This window comes from Achroia grisella, unplaced genomic scaffold, assembly GCF_030625045.1.
Source record: "Achroia grisella isolate CSIRO2021 unplaced genomic scaffold, CSIRO_AGI_Agris_v1 utg660, whole genome shotgun sequence".
Classification (NCBI taxonomy): Eukaryota; Metazoa; Arthropoda; class Insecta; order Lepidoptera; family Pyralidae; genus Achroia; species Achroia grisella.
This window is the reverse complement of record NW_026712984.1, coordinates 7,932,077-7,951,931: the sequence shown is the minus strand read 5'-3', so window position 1 is coordinate 7,951,931 and position 19,855 is coordinate 7,932,077. Positions and strand designations below refer to the sequence as shown.

Here is a 19,855-nt window from a genome sequence, read left to right as displayed (position 1 = left end):
AGATTTTACAAAATGGAGGAGGTATTTTGTATATAATTGGAATGACAAATAAACTGACAGCACATATGATGGAATTTAATAGGAATGACAATCCGACATTTATTTTTCGGACTACTCCAATGCTATTGGCCGCAGCTGGTCTTTACAGCTTCACCGGACGTTAGGGGGCGAGTGCAGATGGCACTCCAAACCAAAGGAAGGACTTATGGAGCGGCTGAAGACCAACTCCTGCCTGAAGGATACGACTAAATCGACAGGTGTCTATGAAAAATTTACATAGACACCTGTCAATTTAGTCTCTGGTAACAAAAACGTGTATAATTATTTCTAAAACACATGTAAGTGTAGTTATTTTTAAACTGTCGTGTTTAATACACATTGTTTATACTATTAACTGGGTCTTAACACTTTATTTGCCATAAAATTATTCGTGTGAAGACCTGGTAATAATATAAACTCAAATTCAAAAATCATTTATTCATGTAGGACATTTTAGCCGCTTAGGAACGTCAATTTTATATTATACTTTATTTTACCGTCCAGTTCAGTATATAGATCCAATTGAGAAGAACTGGAAAGGAACTCAATTGAATTACTTTTTTTTAAATGCCAGTTTATTTACAATGTATATTTATATATAGGCCACCGACAAGCTCTTAAGTATATGCATGAATGAATGAATATTTTTTATAGGTGTCTATGTCTAACGTTAAATAAAAATCCAGTGCATGAACAACTATTGCCATGCCATCGTCGTTACATCTATATTAGTATCGTTCAGTGAGTAATAAGCTCTGCTCAGTAAATATGATTTAACGGATGCCTTGAAATTATTTAAGGGTAATTCCAGTATATGCTTTGGTGTCTTATTGCAAACTAGCCTTTGCCCGCGGCTTCGCTCGCGTTAATTTATCCCCTTAGGGATGGAAATTATCAAAATTCTTTCTTAAGGTATGCCTACGTCATAGTAGATTTATGCATGCAAAGTCTCAGCCCGATCGGTTAAAATTGACAAACTTTCACCCCCTATTTTGTCCCCTTGGGGGTAGAATTAATCAAAATCCTTTCTTAGCGGATGCCTACGTCATAACATCTACCTGTATGCCAAATTTCAGCCCGATCCGTCCAGTGGTTTGGGCTGTGCGTTGATAGATTACTATGTAAGTCAGTCACCTTTGAGTAATATATATTTAGATTTATACTTATTCCGAGATACTTGGAGGCAGGAAATTTGTCTTTAAATCTAGTATTAATATTATATAAATAACGGTATGTATGTATGTACAGGATAGCGTACAATCAGCATCAGTATCAGTGCATTCAATTAGCTTGAATTAAGAGAGCCGGGTGAGCGCCGTCACCGTGACAGTATGATGTCATCAGATCGTAACACATTCAATTCTCGGGTGATGTCACCCGCGAGGTAAGGTCGAGGACGGGGGCGGGTGTACAATTCACATAATATTTAATTTTAATTGAAATAAAATCTATTTTATTTTGCGATAAACATAGATCTATATAAGTTGTCATTGTCAAATATAATGTCCTTTTATGTTCTGCCACATTAGAATTTCAGAATTTAAATTTACCCAAACTATTCTCTTCAAGTCAATTATAAATACATACATTATCACATTATTATCATATTCTTAGAACTTAAAAATCTGTTTAAGGAGTTAGATTTTTATCAATCTTATAAGATCATTATTTAAAAGAGCAACATGCAAGTTTCACTTTCGTTCTTCTTGTGATGAGACAGCTTACTGAATGAACGGTAGATTAAAAAAATTAATATGACTATTCAAAAGTACAATAATGGATTTCAAGAAGAGAGATATTTCCATATCTACTCAACTGAATGTTATTGTTGACTACATCTTAGCCCAATTTAAACTCAACCCGAGTGAGCAGGGAAGTGAGCAGCGCGAGAGTGTAAACACTTCCCATGCCATTGGCGCTGCCACTCGCGCTGCCCGGCGCTCCCTCGATTGTCGGTTTCTTGTGCGCGAGTCAAAGGACTGGCAGCGCGATTGGCAGCGTGTTTTTACATTCAATCCTCTCGCTCAGTTGTCGCCCGGCAATATTTCCGGCAGCGCGAGTGGCAGGGGAAGCGGCTGAATGTAAACGTAGCATTATTATACTGAAAGAAACTGGCATCTTTTATGTTGCTAATTTATTGTTCACTCTTTGAGAACAATAAACTTTAGATAATGAATGTTAATGATGTGCGTTATAAATATTGTTATAAAACGAAACGAAAAAGAGGAAGACAGTACAGGAGATGGTCTGATGACCTTAGAAAGATTGCCGGCCCACTATGGCTCCGATTGGCAAAAGATAGGAACACATGTAAAATGCTGGAGGAGGCCTTTGTGTCTAAAGGACATGTTGACTCAGAGACTGATGTGCAGAATTAAAAGTCACATACATATATGTAACTAATATTTCTAATATTAAATATTTTTGTTAGATTGTATAATTTAGTGTTGATTAATAAAGGCTTTGAATTGAATTTGAAATAGTGCAGCTGCCTGCACTAACAGTATATGCTGGCTGTAGAAAATGATAGGATGACCATGAGGTCAAGTCAGTCCAAACAACTTACCAGGATACTGAACTGACAAACTCACTAGGAACTTGTTACAGTGGTTTCAAAAGGGAATAACATGGAGTAAAAGTGATATAGATGCTTGTAGAGACATTTATTATAGCAGAGAGCAGTAACAGAAATAATATAAAACAAAATGTATAAAAAGAACCCTCATATTTTAAATATCGATAAACTAATATAAAAACTGCCAGTGACTCTCATTGTAGGTCTATGGAGGTCACAGGTCAGTCCAAACAACTCAATGGGATACTGAACTGACAAACTTACTAGGAATTTGTCACAGTGGTTTCGAAGGGGGAACTGTGTCGAAGTCAACCTAACATTGCTAGCGATGGAATAATTAGGTTACATTACTAACAATCCCTTTCCCCACTGTTCTAATAGGATTATTGTATCATATAAGAAAGCATATACTTACCTGTTATTTTTTTAAATGTCTTAGACCATTTTTTTTTAAATATCAGAAGAGGTTAAGGAAATTCACAAACATAAATCCATCACACCAGTATAAGAGAAGAAATGTTGAAAATAAAATATAACAAGATCCATGGCCAGCATAGGTAATACTAGATGGACATATTACATTTTTTTTTCTCACTTTTACTTGCAACCAGCCTAATGGCTATAATCAGATTTGTTATTATTTATATAATGTCATAATCCACAAATATATTCCTTCAATGTGGACTCTTTTGTACTTAAGAACTTATACTTTAGAAAACAGTACCTCTTCAGGAGGAACATGTCATAACTTGTTTCTAAGACCTTCCGAGCTGCTTTTTGGTTTGGTTTCAAGTCTATATTTAAAAACACAGACTACAACCGAAATATATAAAAAAATTCATCAATGGACAACTACTACTTATAAGACTAGTGTATTGTAGACTATATTACACATTCAGACTCTCATTTGTACTATTATTAATTTTATGAGAATCTAATAAGCAGAATATTATTACTAACACATGCCTAACCACGGGACAAAAATATTTGTTAAGTTATTACACTTCACAGCAGATAACAAACACTATAATGGAACTTATTTTACAAATATACATTGTATTTGTAAATGCTTATAATCACAAATTTATGACAAAATATTAATACAATGTCCAACATAAACCCGTTAAATAATATATTGCGATGTTAAATATAGATTTATTTCAAACGTTAATTTAATATTAACCTCAAAAACATGTTCCAATTTCCTGCATATATCGTACTTTATCTGTATGGTTAGCTTATAATAGCATTAGTATAGATTATAAATGTTTAATAAACTTTAATATGCATTACTAAAATAATGGGTATATACACGCGCATTTTTAAAGGTGAGTACAAATTATGCTATCTAGAAAAGTGGGACAGCCGGCGCCGCGCCCAAGATACGTACCTCGCCCGTGGCACGGCAGTTAACACATTCCAATACGAATTGTATCGTTTAAATAAACGTTAAATAAACATTGCAACGACACTATTATACAGATTCTAGTTAACTCTCGTTTTACGCAATTACCCTTAACTTAACACGCAGTTAAACTCCTGAAAATAACACAAATTAGCAGTAATTGAAACAAAGTAATACGCATTTGAGATTTTAAAACATAATTTTGCTTACCTGTGCGTCAACAAGATCCCATTAAACAGGAAATTTTAAAGCCGGTTAGCTCAATTTTCCACAATAGATAATGTTTTCAGCACGTAAACACAACGGTCACACAATAGGGAGAAATTATTGTAAATACCACTGTCACCACGGATACACCAATAGAACACTGTAAACACCGTTTATTAGTCCCGACGACGAGTTACTTATGTGAACAATTTGTACACGGGGTGTCTAAAACAATATTCATTCATTGCAAGGTGAAATCATTCAAGACGAGTAGGACTCGGGACGAGTCGGTTGCTTCAACCGAGACGAAACAAACTAGAGTAGGGGGCGGGAGGGAATGCGCGCGTCATCCGCCATATTGGAAGATTACGTCACCACGACAGTTATCTTTTTTTATGATTGCGAGCCTTGGAAAGAAGGTAATCAACTTAATTAACAATTCAACACAATGTATGTATGTACCACGTACATGTTAAATATTATAAAAGATGACGATCACAACGCTTATTCAAATTTTTGGCATTAAATGTAATTAAAAATCAATAATTTTATTAAATTACATATATTATTTATACACAATACACTCATATACACGATAAAGCAGAAATGCTCAATGTATACTACTGTAATTTACAAAAGACAAGTAATTATAGTCGATACGTAGGTAAATAGATTCCCTAAGAACAAATCTAGGATTTTGAATTTTTGTACTACATTATTACCAAATCTTAATATTTAACCGGAATATTTTGGCAACAAGGGAAATAAAGTTGTCAATGTCAAATGAACTGTCAAACATATTAGTCAGTGTGATTGAGATTCTTATGAAAAGTCGCGGGAACGCTTGAAAGGAAGCGCGCTCTTTTGATTTTATATTTTCATTTTCCATTATATATTAATTATTTCTGTATAGTTTACTATTTAAATAGTGTATTGCACCCTCGTCATGGGGAAGAATAGAAGGAAGCGGAAAAAAACTGCATCTCCAGACGATCCTGATAGCGATTGTAAATCAACAACCACGTCTGATTACGAAGAAGCAGATTCAGATCCTAAAGTATTATATAAACCTTATTTTGTTACTGATTATAATCGACGATACCCAGAAGACTCCGGTGCAACTGAATTTGTTGTCTTCGTTGAGTCTACTGATTCTAATACCGCCATAGGCGCCAGAGATCTTTTATCCTTATCATCCTGCTTAAAAAGATTCAATAAAGGGGTAAAATACCTTAGAAGCCTAAATAAATATAAAATCGGTGTTTACTTTGAGAAGCCAGGTCTTGCAAATGCATTCTTAAACAATTTAACATTTTTGAAAGAATACCAGTTTAAAGCTAGCATTCCAGCAGGTTCAACCGAAGTCACAGGAGTCATCAGAAATGTCCCTATAAATTTATCCAATATGAAGATTTACACAATGTTATCAAGCTATAAGAAAATTATTTGTATTCGACGTTTTTTAAGAAAAGTTAAAAATGATGTTACTTTTTATCTACAGCCAACACAGACAGTAGCCATTACTTTTGCTGCATCAGTTCTGCCCGACTATGTGGACCTGGAAGGTTGGAGACATGATATTTCACCTTACATTCCTCCTGTTAAACAATGTTTCCGGTGTTTAAGGTATGGTCATTTTGCAAAGTTTTGCAAGAATGCTGAGATATGTTCCATTTGTAAAGGAAACCATAATTTTAAAACATGTACTACACCAATTGATAATGCCAAGTGTTTCCATTGCGATGGGAACCATATAAGTGTCTCATCACAGTGCCCTGTAAAACAAAAAAAAATAATTGAGAATAGAAATAAAGCACAAAGACCTTCATATGCAGACACTTTCAAATCTTTTCCCACTCTTGGACACAGACTAAATAAACAGAATAATGACATTATTTCAATTTTAAAAAATGATGACAAATCACTAGGCCTCCTTGTAGAGACCATTGTTAAATTAATAACATTAAATAAGACCCAAAATACATCAATTTGCTCTAAAAATGTACTAGAACTGCTTACTGAAAATTTCAGTACTAAAATAAATAGTATTCAAAATTCACAATAAGCAAATTAAACATAGTACAGTGGAATGCTCAAAGTCTGTTGAGCAATCGACATTTATTTTCACAATTTTTATATAGTAAAAATATTCATATTGCATTAATTTGTGAAACATGGTTAAGACCACACCATAAATATAAAATCAAAGGATATAATATAGTAAGAAATGACTCAGGTAACCATCATAATGGTGTTGCTATTATACTGCATAATAGTATAACATATAATAAAATTGATGTAATGTCTGATGATGGATTACAAAATCTGGTTGTACAGATTATTGTTAATAATAAGAAAATATCTTTTGCTACTGTTTATTGCCCAACAAATTGTACCACACCATTCTCTAAATCTAAGTTCATAAATTTTATAAATAATATACCTAAACCATTCATTATTGCCGGAGATTTCAATGCACATCACACTATTTGGGGATGTGATACCATTAAACCTAGAGGTAGAGATATTTTAGAATCACTAGACGAATGCAACTTGGTTTTACTTAATGATACTCAAGCTACAACTGTAGGAACTCATATATGGAAACCTAATGGTTTAGATTTAACTATAGTTAGTCCGACCATAGCACTTATGTGTGAATGGTATGTACACGATGACCCCATAGGTAGTTATCATCTCCCTATAGTGACCGAACTAACCGTAGGAAATGATTATTCTCCATGTCATAGTTTAGCACAAATTAATGGTACTGTTTCAATTCATCACAGTAATTTGCGTCTAATAAACTGGGATACATATAGTATTTTAGTTAATACAAAATTACAGGATTTTTCTATTAATGAGAATGATCCCATTATCACTTATCAGCGCTTCTGTAAAATTATGCAAGACACCGTTGATATAGTATTAGGCAGAAAGTCAACAATACAGAAAAAATTGTCGCATCCACAAGGTGACAGTATTAAAAAATATAAACATTGTCCTCTTCCCTGGTGGAATGAAGAATGCGCATCAGCTGTTCAAAATAGTAAAAATGCTTATGTCAATTTTAAACGAGATCCTACCATAGACAATTATATTACATTTAAAAGACTGCAAGCATTAAAAAAATTAACAATCAGAAATGTACGTATACAAAGCTGGCAAAATTTCTGCTCAAATTTAAATAGATTAACACCAATTTCAACCATTTGGCAAAATTTGAGAAAATTTAATAAAAAATATTCAAATAAAACTTATATAGGTAATAACAACAATCTAATGCCATGGATTGACGATTTTTTGCACAAATATACTCCTGATTTTGTCTCAAGACCTCTTTATATAGATGACACTTTTAAACATACTGATAGTTTTTTTAATCAGCCCTTTAAATTAGTAGAACTTCAAACAGCAGTAAAAAGTAGGAAGGATACAGCTGTAGGATTAGATAATATGTCATATAAAATGCTAAAAAAATTAAATGAAAACAATTTAGAAATGTTTCTTAATATCCTAAATTTACTTTGGCTTAATTCTATTATTCCTAATGAATGGAAAACTGATTGTTTAATACCAGTATTAAAATCAAATAAGAATCCTTCACAAGCTGATTCATATCGACCTATAACTTTAACATCCTGTTTTGGAAAAATTTTTGAACAACTTATAAAACAACGTCTCGAATTTTTTATCGAATCTCAAAATATATTACCGCCGAATCAGTTTGGCTTTAGACGTGGATTTTCGGCTCGCGAAAGTTTATGTCATTTATATATGGACATAAATAGAACTAAAAAAAATAGGCAACATTTTGCTGGTGTTTTTTTGGATATTATCGGTGCTTTTAACAATATCAATCATAATGTTATGTCTGACATTCTAGCTTCACTTGGAATATCAAATAAATTAGTACGCTGGATATTTAATTTTATGAATGGTCGTGAAGTATATGTGAAGCTCACTAATAATACATGTCTTGGACCTCGGTTATCGCATATCGGAGTGTGTCAAGGCGGTATATTAAGTCCTCTTTTGTACATATTGTACGTCCATAGATTAAATGAAGTATTGGGTAGAGAAGTACATAATCTTCAATTTGCTGATGATTTAGCAATATATTGCTATGGAAATAATTTAACAGACATTAGTTACAAAATAAACAATGCTCTACGTAATCTATCTGTATATTTTTCATATCTTGATTTAGAAATTAGCCCTTCGAAAAGTAAAATGATTTTATTTGAGAATAATAATCTTAATTTAGATCTTTCAAATTTATCTGTTACATACAATGGATACACTATACCAATAGAATCGGAAGTAAAATTTTTGGGCGTTTTATTCCAAAACAAAATGTGTTGGAAAAAGTATGTCGATTGCTTAGCAGATCGAGCCATGATGTCAACTAATATTCTTAGATCATTAGTAGGCACTCGTTGGGGAGCAGATCCTAAAACTCTATTGATGTTATATAAATCGTTAGTTAGAACACATTTTGAATATGCTTTCTTTTGCTTTTGTGAATACAATGTTTATGTAGAAAAACTTGAAAAAAATTCAAAATATAAATCTTAGATTAATTTTGGGTGCTATGAATACCTCACCTATAAATTCTATGCAAGTAGAGTGTTACTTATCACCATTAAGATTACGATTTGAATTTTTAAAACTTACCTTTCTGTTGAAATTACTTTCTGTAAATAAAAATACCTTGCTAATTAAACTACTAGATTCTTCATTTCCAAAAACTTTTCTTTCTGAAAAGGTTAGTGAATTTATTGATTGGGTCCGTAATTTTAATATCTATATTAAACCATCTCCGAGTTATTATGGATACTCATATGATGCCCTCTATTCTCAAATTTCTATAAATATTAATAAAACATTAAAAGATAAATATGACGTATATGAATACCTGTCGCGGTGGAACACATATAGGCAAATATACACCGACGGAGCAAAAAATAAAGAATGTGTTTCCATTGCTATATATGATGGCACAGAACAAATGGCAAGTGGTACCAAAATTTCGAAAAATGCAAGTATATTTACGGCAGAAGCTTATGCGATTATTAAGGCTTTAGACTACATTAAAGAGACTTTTGACTGTGACAAATGGTTAATCATAACAGATAGTATGAGTGTTTTGATGGCTCTTTCGAACGATTCTCATAATAAATTAACCGCTTCCTCTGTAATTCAAAGTATTCGCAGTAAGATGCACGACCTGAAACATAAATTACATAAAGATATTATTCTAATTTGGGTTCCTTCCCATATTGGAGTAATTGGTAATGAGAAAGCAGATGAATTAGCTCGTTTAATAACTAACTGTCCTGTCAATCAAATAGAGAAGAGAATAAAAATTCCGGACAGAGACGTTATTATAGAAATAAAGCAAAGGATTAAAAATCAGTGGATAAAACTTTGGGATGAATCTACTAAAATTAAAGGAAAATGGTTAAAAGAAATTCAACAGGATATTAAATCCCCATGGTTTACTAAAGGAAAAATTAAAATTAGAAGATTTTATACGACATTAAGTCGCTTAAGAATTGGACACGGACGATTTAATGAACACTTGTGTAGAATGAAAATGATATCTAGTCCAGTGTGTAATTATTGTTCAAGCGGAGAAGTACAGACTCTGGATCATCTACTCTTCGATTGTCAACAATTCAATATACAACGTTTAGCTCTAATTGACAAATTAATGTCCATTTACAAGGATCTGAATATCCCGCGCACTATTCAGATTTTACTTAAAAATCAAGAAACATACAAACCAATTTATGAATATATTGTCTCCACAGTAGAAGATATCTGAAGAAGGAAAAAAGAAATAAAAATACAGAAATTATACCAAAGACAACGGCTGTATGGGCTTAGACTCTTTGCCTTTCCATTACGGATAAATAAACCAAAAAAAAAAAAAAATTAGTCAGTGTTTATTATTCTCTTTTTCATATAAGAATTCCAGTTTTAATCTCTTCAAATAGTGGAATAATACTAAAATATTTGTTATTTGTAGATAGTTAACACTTCTAAAGTCTCTCCTCATCGTTTAATTCTTATTTCGTTTCTTATAGTGGCATTTAAATTAGTAAAATGCAAGGTAATTTCGACCGTATACATATCATGCCAATTCAACCTTTGTTTCAATATTAATATTTACAATTTCTTATAATTACAGACACCAGACCTGAACTCTACGAAGAAGTAAAGCTTTACAGAAATGCCAGGGAACGTGAAAAGTAAGTTACTTTTTGAATTTTTAATATATTCTAATATCATGCGTTATATTGATTTTTCGTTTCCCCAAAGAAATGTATCGGACACAGTTACTTATACTTTAAGGAAATACTTGCAATTAATTATGGCAAGGAAGACAGACTAAATATTCTGTACGACCATGTCTTAACTCATCTCAGGTCATCTTATTTTCCTATAAAAGATCAATAATTTTATGTACATTTTCTCAGTTCACTATCATGTGTGATATACATAGTCTCAACAGACGTCATCGGGGGGGAAAGGGGATTGTTAATAATATGGATCTCATTGCTAGCAATGTACATTGTCAGGTTGACCTTCATGCGGTTCCCCCTGGAAACCATTGTGATAATTTCTCATGATGGGCTAACTGACCTGACCTCATGCTCACCTTATCATCTTCCACTGATGCCACGCCAGTGTAAACCGTAAGCGCAGGCGGGTGCACTATTCCATTATCATACATAAAAAAAACAGATGTCATTGTATTACTAACCAACAATAAAATGTGTTTTAATTATGGCAATATTTACAATAAAAAAGTTTGATATTGATCCAGATTGAAGTCTGGTAAATAGATTTACAAAAAATTCAGATCCATCCAATTAATTTCTATATATATATATATAAACATAATATTTTAAGGAAGTTGTTACATATGAATGTGGATGGTTATAAGGGCAGAGGAAGACCGAAAAAGAGATGGATGGACTGTGTGAAAGATGATATGGTGAGAAAGGAAGTGAATAACGAGATGACGAAATAAAAGAAAAACATATTACGACCACAAATAAATGGGATAAGGAAGCAGCAGATGATGTATATAATAATTATGTGCCTCTGTAATATAGATACATTCATATATTTCAATTGTCACACAAGTCCCCTGTTCAATGTTGATTTGAATGAGAAAGGTCTCCTCTAGTGTTTTCTATCTCCCTCTTTCTTTATGAGGTCTTAACCACAGTGACAGTGACAGCATATTCAAGATATTTCTCCTTGCAATAAAAAATATCCATATTATATGAGATCAGGGGCCGTAAATTTGTTGGGCCATGAGCTAAAATTACTTAGGGGCTAACCTAATTATATTACTCTATTTTTTTTTAATGGATGATAATGGAATGGTGCTTCCGCCTGCGCAAATGGTTTACGTTGGCGGGGACCAGTGGAGGATGATAAGATGAGCATGAGGTCAGGTCAGTTAGCCCATCGTGACAAATATATTACTCTATTAAAACAACTAAAATAATATAGGAACCAAAAACAAGCATATGAATTCCCTATTCCGTTTGATAGACACGCACATGCATGGGTTAATTGATCTCAGTGTTGCCAACCTTATGATAGGATTGTTAATATTTTAGAAATAAAAATAATCTATTGGAGTAAACTTAACACTTTTGAATATTTAAATTTTTTTTTATTCTACCTCTAGATTTGTTTTTAATTCAATATAATGCTTATTGTTTTCAATGGGGGTTGGGGGCCCTTTGTATCTACGGGGCCCTAGGCTGCAGCCCAAGAAGCCCTTAGGCTTAGGGAAGCCATGAAATAAACCAGACTAAAGATTTTATTAGTAAATATGTACTATTTATTAAACCATTAACAATTTTTTATTCCAGGCATGATAACATGGCCGAACTATATGCTGTAGTAAGCACATTACAGCATCTGGAGAAGGCGTACATGAGAGACTGTGTTCGTGCCCAGGAATACACAGCGGCATGCAGCAGACTGCTCGTGCAGTACCGAGTAGCGTTCAAGCAGGTGCAGGGTGATGAGTTTCCAACTATAGAATCATTTACTGACAAATATAGGGTGAGTTTTTTTTTCTTATATCATATACTAGCTGTTCCCGCGACTTCGTCAGCATGGAAATTTATTTTACTAAAAGAAAAAAAAAACTAAAATAAAAGTAGCTTAATTACACCTTATTACATCAGCTACCTGCTAAAATAGTCCCTTCAAAATCGGTTCAACCATTTCAGAGATTAACCGAAACAAACAGACAGACAGATACAAAAATTGTAAAAAAACATATTTTGGTGTATGTATCTTATTGCGACACCTAATTATTTTATTTAATATCTGTACCTTATTTATATTTATATAAAAACGGTTATTTCAATATTACAAACAGACACTCCAATTTTATTTATATGTATAGATTACTGTAATATTTCATTAAAATCCATTCCATAGTTTCTGTATGAAAGAGGAACAAATATCCATCCATGCATACTCACAAACTGTCGCTTATATAATATTAGTATGATTAGCAATGACCTGCGGCTTCATCTCACATTCAAATTCAAATTAAAAAATCATTTATTCAAGTACGACATTTTAGCCGCTTATGAACGTCAAGTTTTTACATACTTTTTTCCCTACCGTCCGTTACATTATTCACACAGTCTATCCATCTTTTCTTTTTCCTTCACATCCACTTTCCATGAATAACAGTAATGTTAAATTTTATTTTTGTAGTTATTGAATATATAATTTCAATACTCTTTCGTTACAGTTAGACTGTCTGGCAGCACTGGAAAGAATAAAGGAGAACAAACCAAACCTGATAAAGGATGATAAGGGAAATACAAACAAATACATCGCCGAAATTGTGTCTGTGAGTAAATACAATTGTAACTTTTTTATACCACAAAGGTGAGAAGAGGTTAAGGAGTAATCATCTGACGTGGTATGGGCATGTAATGTGTAGGAATGAAGATAATCTCAGGATAATTCACACAGCGCTATCTAGACCCAAGTTAATCTAGCTAAGCTTGTGTTATGGGCACTAGATAACAGATACATATACATAGATATATTTTTATTGTAAATACATACATATTATACATAGAGAACACCCAGACCGATACAAACAATCATACTCATGAATACAATTGTTTGTGGCGTGTGAGGAATCGAACCCGCGACTATCGGTCGTAAAGCGGTGTGCTAGATCGCTAGACCACCGAGGTCGTCAAATAATATATTAAGGAAGTCGTTACATATGAATTTGGATGGTTATAAGGGCAGAGGAAGGTGAAAAAAGAGATGGATGGACTTGTGAAAGATGATATGGTAAGAAACTGCATGCAACTGAAATGCGAATGTTGAGATGGATGTGTGGTGTGACAAGAATGGATAAGATAAAGAATGAATACATCAGAGGAAGTATGAAAGTGGGACCGGTGTCGGATAGGTTGATGAGTAATCGTCTATCGTGGTAGGGATATGTAATGCGTAGGAATGAGAATAATATCTTAACGAAGGTGTTACATATGAATGTGGATAGTTATAAGGGCAGAGGAAGGCCGAAAAAGAGATGGATGGACTGTGTGAAAGATGATATGGTAAGAAAGGAAGTAAATAACGAGATGACTGCAAACAGGGATGAATGGAAGAGAAAAACATATTACGACGACCACAAATAATTGGAATAATTGGGATTACACATTTGCAATCCCTTGTGTTGCGGGTGCTTATGGGCGGCGGTAATCACTTACCATCAGGTTAGCCGCAGGCTCGTTTGTCCCCTGTGCTATAAAAAAAACACCTGTTTCTTGCAGTTATTCATCACACTCATGGATAAACTGCGTCTGGAGTTCCGTGCGATGGACATGATCCAGCCCGAGCTGCGGGACCTCCACGACACCATGGATCGGCTGCTTATGTTACCAGAAGACTTCGAAGGAAAACTCAAGGTTTGCCTTAACCATCATTTGATGTCTATTTTATAATTTTTGTAGCTGTGACGTGGTTGAGTGGAATGAGTAGTCATGCTCACTAAAATGTACAGACATGTGGCGGCGTGGTGGGCCGGGTCATTAAAATATGGTCGAGCGCAGTGATGACTGGCTCATCCATCATATTCGTGAACGAGTGCTGCTTGTAGGAACTGGTCTGCTCTTATCACTACGACTGATTTAATCTTATTGTGTTTTTATATTTGAGCCTAAATAAATTAGTGCTGGTTGGTAGTTTGTATTCACACGTTTCGACTTGTAAAATGTGAACTTACAAGGATTGTTTAAAAGAGCAACACACAAGTTTCTTACTTATTCTTCTTGTGATGAGACAGCATTCCGAATAAGCGGTAGATTTAATAAAATGTTGTCTATTCAAAAGGGGTGTGGTTAGTTCAGAATGCTTACGAGATGAGAAGAACTGACTAGAAACTCAGACCCCTCAGACCTATCCGCCATCCAATTCAAACGGGACCGATGTTACGAGCCGGAACCGAGGTTCGAACCCCTAGTGGTGCCCTCAGACTAATGTCGTATCCGTCAGGCGGGAGTTGGCCTTCAGCCGCTCCATAAGTGAGTGCCATCTACACTCGCCCCCTATCGTCCGGTGAAGCTGTAAAGGCCAGCTGCCGAAAAGAAACTCAGGTCGTATTCTTTAGTTGTTATTCTATTGCTATTCTATTTAATAACAGGTACGAGAGTGGTTGGACAAGCTGTCAGAAATGTCAGCATCGGACGAGCTGTCGGAGGCGCAGGTCCGCCAGTTGGTGTTCGACCTGGAGAGCTCATACGGCGCCTTCAACAAGTTCCTACACAAGGACTGATGAGGCAGAGGTAATTTTTTAAATCAATTCAAATCAAAAATGATTTATTCATGTAGGACATTAATAGATAAAATTAGATATTGTAAATTTAATATTGTAATGGGTGAAAACTGTGATTGGTACAGTGTATGCTGTAAATAATATAAATGACGTAGTGGAGTAACTTGAAACAGTCATGCTCGCTATAAAGTTCAAACTTGTGGCGGCGTGGTGGGCCGGGTCGATGTGCTCCCCAAATATGGTTGAGCGCAGTGATGGCTGGCTCATCCGTCATACTCGTGAACGGGTGCTGCTTGTGGGGACTGGTCTGTTCAGGTTGCGAACACTGATTAAATTTTTTGTTCTTTGCGATAGCATATGCTATCACTCTATTCCTCCAAATTTGAATTTTAATGACTGTGTATTATTATAAACATGTTGCACTATTATTTGAAAAGAATACGAGCTGAGTTTCTCGTCAGTTCTTCTCATTTCGATATCATTCCGAACTGACGGTAGATTTAACATATCATAAGAGTCTGTAATAGACATACATGAATTTGCTCACGTTCATAACGTAAAATTTATTGTATTTTAGAATAGAATAAATCTATTATTCAAATTAACTTAATTTATGCACTTTTGAATAGTCAAAGTTATCCGTCTTCTAATCTACCAATAATTCGGAAAGCTGTCTCATCACAAGATAAACGAACAAGAAACTCGTGTGTTGTTTTAACCCTTTTAAGTAATAGTTGTAACATTTTTAATTTTGAAACGTGTAAATAGAAACTACCAACGAGCACTAATTATAATTTTTCCTATCTGTAATGGATAGTAATGGAATATTCTCAAGGGCGACAGCCATTTCAGTGATTAGACGGAACAAACAGACAGACAAAAATTGTAAAAAATGTTATTTTGGTGTATGTACCGTATTTATATTCATATGCATGTAGTAAAAAATGGTTATTTCAATATTACAAACAGACACTCCAATTTTATTTATATGTATAGACTAGCTGTACATGCGACTGCGTCCGCATGGAATTTAACTTTATTTTTCTAAAATAAAAGTCGCCTAAGTTACTCCTTATTACATCAGCTACCTGCCAAAAAAGGTCCCGTCAAAATCGGTCTAGCCATTTCAGAGATTAGTCGGAACAAACAGTCAGGCAGATAAAAAATGTTATTTTGGTGTATGTACCGTATTTATATCCATATGTATGTAGTAAAAAACGTTTAATTCAATATTACAAACAGACACTCCAATTTTATTTATATGTATAGATGTGCTAGTTATTTCTAAATTATTCAATTTGTTTACAGGTATCTCATCGTGGATGTCGGACGACGTGAAGCATTTTACTACATATTTATTATAGTTAAAAGTAATCACAATATTTTAATATCATAACTATAATATGAACACTATGTATACTTCACTCAAATTTTAGTGTCATAATTATAATATGAACAGGCTTAAAATGCTGTTTTATTTTGAGTGAAGTATACATCACTCAAAATAAACACAGCCTAAACATTTAATATTTAAACCAACGATTCCCAACATCGGCCCCCTTTTTCTTGTTAAGGGAGGCAATTAGAAAATTGGCCTCTATTAAAATTATACGAAACTAGCTACTCGCCACGGGTGTACAGCTATTATCTACACCCGCCTGAATTAAACAAAATAAAATAAAAATTATATATATATATAAACCTTCCTCTAAAATCACTCTATTTAAAAAAAAAGCTTCAAAATCCGTTGCGTAGTTTTAAAGATTTAACCATTCATAGGGACGGACAGACAGCGACAGCGACTTTGTTTTATACTATGTAACTAGCTACTCGCCCCGGCTACGCACGGGTGTACATGTACTATATATATAAACCTTCCCCTTGAATCACTGTATCTATTAAAAAACCCGCTTCAGAATCCGTTGCGTAGTTTTAAAGATTGAAGCATACATAGGGACAGATAGCGACAGCGACTTTGTTTTATACTATGTAATGATATGATTCAATATTGCATTATATCGCTTCAGCTGCGTGTTGCTCACCCCTGATCAAGTGAATATTATGATTAATTTGTAAATTATCAATTTATAATAATAAATAAACATGTTACATACTTAGTACTATTTATTTAATCTTAATTTGTTCTCCATCTAATATATAAAATTCTCATGTCACGAGTTTCGTGTTACACTCCCCCGAAACGGCAAATGTTCAATAGGTCTGAGAATAGATTTATAACTACTTAGTTAGCGAGTACTTACTCGCCTGTAATTTTATATGTATATTCAATAGGTTTGAGAATAGATTTATAACTAACTACTTGCCCCAGCTTCGCACGGGTGTATTATATATATAAACCTACCTCTTGAATTACTCCATTTATTAAAAAAAAATCGCTTCAAAATCCGTTGCGTAGTTTTAGAGATTTAAGCATACATAGGGACGGACAGACGGCGACAGCGACTTTGTTTTATACTATTTAATGATTTTTATAGCCCTAAGAGTGTTAAGGGTGGTGCGCCCTAAAAATTTTCTACAATATTTTTATTTTTTATTATGTGATATTAAAAAATAAATACAACCCTAAATTTTCACCCTTTATCACCAATATTTTAATATTTTTTTATAGCATTATTAATTTATATAGCAATACAACGTTTGCCTGGACAGCTAATATATAAACTTATCATAAATATTGGTAACTACCTTATAAATTGCACATACAAATAAATTATTTGTGATAATTTGCATTCTTCTACTTCATGCCAAACCTTTGTAACCTTCTTAGTCTGTCAATAACTAACTGATAAATATTGTAATCGTACATCAATTCGATGATAAAACTACGTAAATTAATAAGCAATAACATTAAATTTTAAATGCGGTCGAAGAGGGAATGAGATGTTCACCAGCGAAATTTCTACGATCTTAAAAAGATCCTGGCCTATTTAGAACTGCATATCTAAAGCAGATACCTATAAGATAACATTGTAAATATGTACAACATTTATTTGAATACGAGCTGAGTTTCTTGTCAGTTCTTCTCATCTCGAAATCATTCCGAACTGACGGTAGATTTTACGTATCATAAGAGTCTGGAATACCTACTTGAGTAAAGATATTTTGAATTGAATTAAATTCATGGATGATAATGTAATGGTGCACCCGCCTGCGCTAACGGTATACGCTGGTGGAGGATGTATGAACCTCATGTTCATCTTATCATCGTTAGCCCATCGTGACAAATTCACCAGGAATTTATCACGATGGTTTCCAGAGGGCATAATAAAAAAAATATTTATTGAGATATTAACCATTTATGCAGTTTTCTTCTAAATAATATTCCAGAAAGAAAAAAATATAGTACAAATAATATACATAACTAGCTTTTGCTCGCGGCTTTGCTCGCGTTAATTTATCCTCTTAAGGGTGAAATTCATCAAAATCCTTTTTTAGTGGATACCTACGTCATAGTAGCTTTATGCATGCAAGGTCCCAGCCCGATTGGTTTGAAATTAACAAAGTTTCATACAAACTTTCATCCCCTATTTAATCCATTTAATCAAAATCCTGTCTTAGTGAAATAGAAATTTCGAAAATAATAGAAATTTCCATATAATCGCATTTTGTTATCAATAACATGAAAAAAGGAAATGTATAATAACGTATCGACCGGTTGTATGTAGAACTAGCTTTTGCCCGCGGCTTCGTTCGCGTTAATTTATCCCCTTAGGAGTGGAATTCAACAAAATCCTTTTTTAGTGGATCCCCTACGTCATAGTAGCTTTATGCATGCAAAGTCTCAGCCCCATCGGTTTAAAATTGACAAAGTTTCATACAAACTGTCATCCCCTATTTTATCCTTTTGGGGGTAGAATTAATCAAAATCCTTTCTTATCGGCTGCCACGTCATAACATCTACCTGCATGCCAAATTTCAGCCCGATCCGTCCAATGGTTTGGGCTGTGCGTTGATAGATCACTATGTCAGTCACCTCTGAGTTATATATATTAGACTAGACTTATGCCTACTTTCTTTAATCTTATTCATAGAATTTATAATGATGTGAACAAATATCGTAAATGACGCCATCAATATCAACAACACCTGACGTGGTTACTCACAACGCAATCTTTGTTGAATTACGATAAACTAATTAAAACGAACATTTCATTGTCAATAAAAAAGGAACGTGCGAGGAAACGTGATGTTTATCTTATATTTTCTACCTTATCCCTATTCAAATAAGAGTTGTTTTATTATTCGTATATTAATAATTCATTACAATGTCACGTAAGTTTAATAAAAATATTACTCCAGGTAGTACGTGTAGTAAAAGAACGTAGTGAGTACTTCTAAAGTAAGAAAGATTTGAGAGTTTTTTTGCTCAGTGACTTATACACGTCGAGTCTCGAGATTATTGTTTGCATGAGTTTTCTGTCTGAATCAATATTCCCGCGTAAATATTAAAAATATGATAATCTGTCAAAATCATCGCTGAGTTTTTTTATTAATTCTCACTTTGGCAACGATGAGCATGGTATATATAAAGTGATTACTTGCTCGTCCGTTGTCTTATACTATCTGTCACAAAGTACTTATGCAGTTACTGCCAAAAAAAATATATTTGTAGTATTACATTGTCTTATAAAAAAATAAAATAATATTTTTCCACATTCTATTTAAATTAGAAAAATGCACTCTGTGACTTGATTACATTTTTCTGATACAGATTTTCTTTTATTTATTTATTGTTTCAAGGGAAACGTTTTGGTTC

General features: G+C 33.6%; 2 protein-coding genes across 2 annotated transcripts in view; one reads left to right on the top strand and one right to left on the bottom strand.

Moving 5' to 3' along the window:
- LOC131849743 (protein 4.1 homolog) overlaps positions 1–4,525 on the bottom strand; it is a 103,938-nt gene extending 99,413 nt beyond the window's left edge. The window contains exon 1 of the mRNA XM_059199857.1: positions 4,230–4,525. The gene's annotated coding sequence lies outside the window, so the exon portion shown is untranslated. The remainder of the gene's footprint in view (positions 1–4,229) is intronic.
- Positions 4,526–12,133: 7,608 nt separating this feature from the next.
- Positions 12,134–16,508, top strand: LOC131849711 (vacuolar protein sorting-associated protein 28 homolog). The gene is made up of 5 exons (XM_059199825.1): positions 12,134–12,323; positions 13,030–13,131; positions 14,078–14,212; positions 14,947–15,088; positions 16,387–16,508. The coding sequence occupies exons 1-4, from the start codon at positions 12,138–12,140 to the stop codon at positions 15,076–15,078; spliced, it is 555 nt and encodes a 184-aa protein (XP_059055808.1). The 5' UTR covers positions 12,134–12,137; the 3' UTR covers positions 15,079–15,088; positions 16,387–16,508.
- Positions 16,509–19,855: the final 3,347 nt, after the last annotated feature.

Coding starts and splice junctions, on each gene's coding strand:
- LOC131849711 (XM_059199825.1), top strand. CDS start 12,138: ATGGCCGAACTATATGCTGTAGTAAGCACATTACAGCATCTGGAGAAG. Junction 13,132..14,077: donor ACATCGCCGAAATTGTGTCT/GTGAGTAAATAC, acceptor TGTTTCTTGCAG/TTATTCATCACACTCATGGA. Junction 14,213..14,946: donor ACTTCGAAGGAAAACTCAAG/GTTTGCCTTAAC, acceptor ATTTAATAACAG/GTACGAGAGTGGTTGGACAA.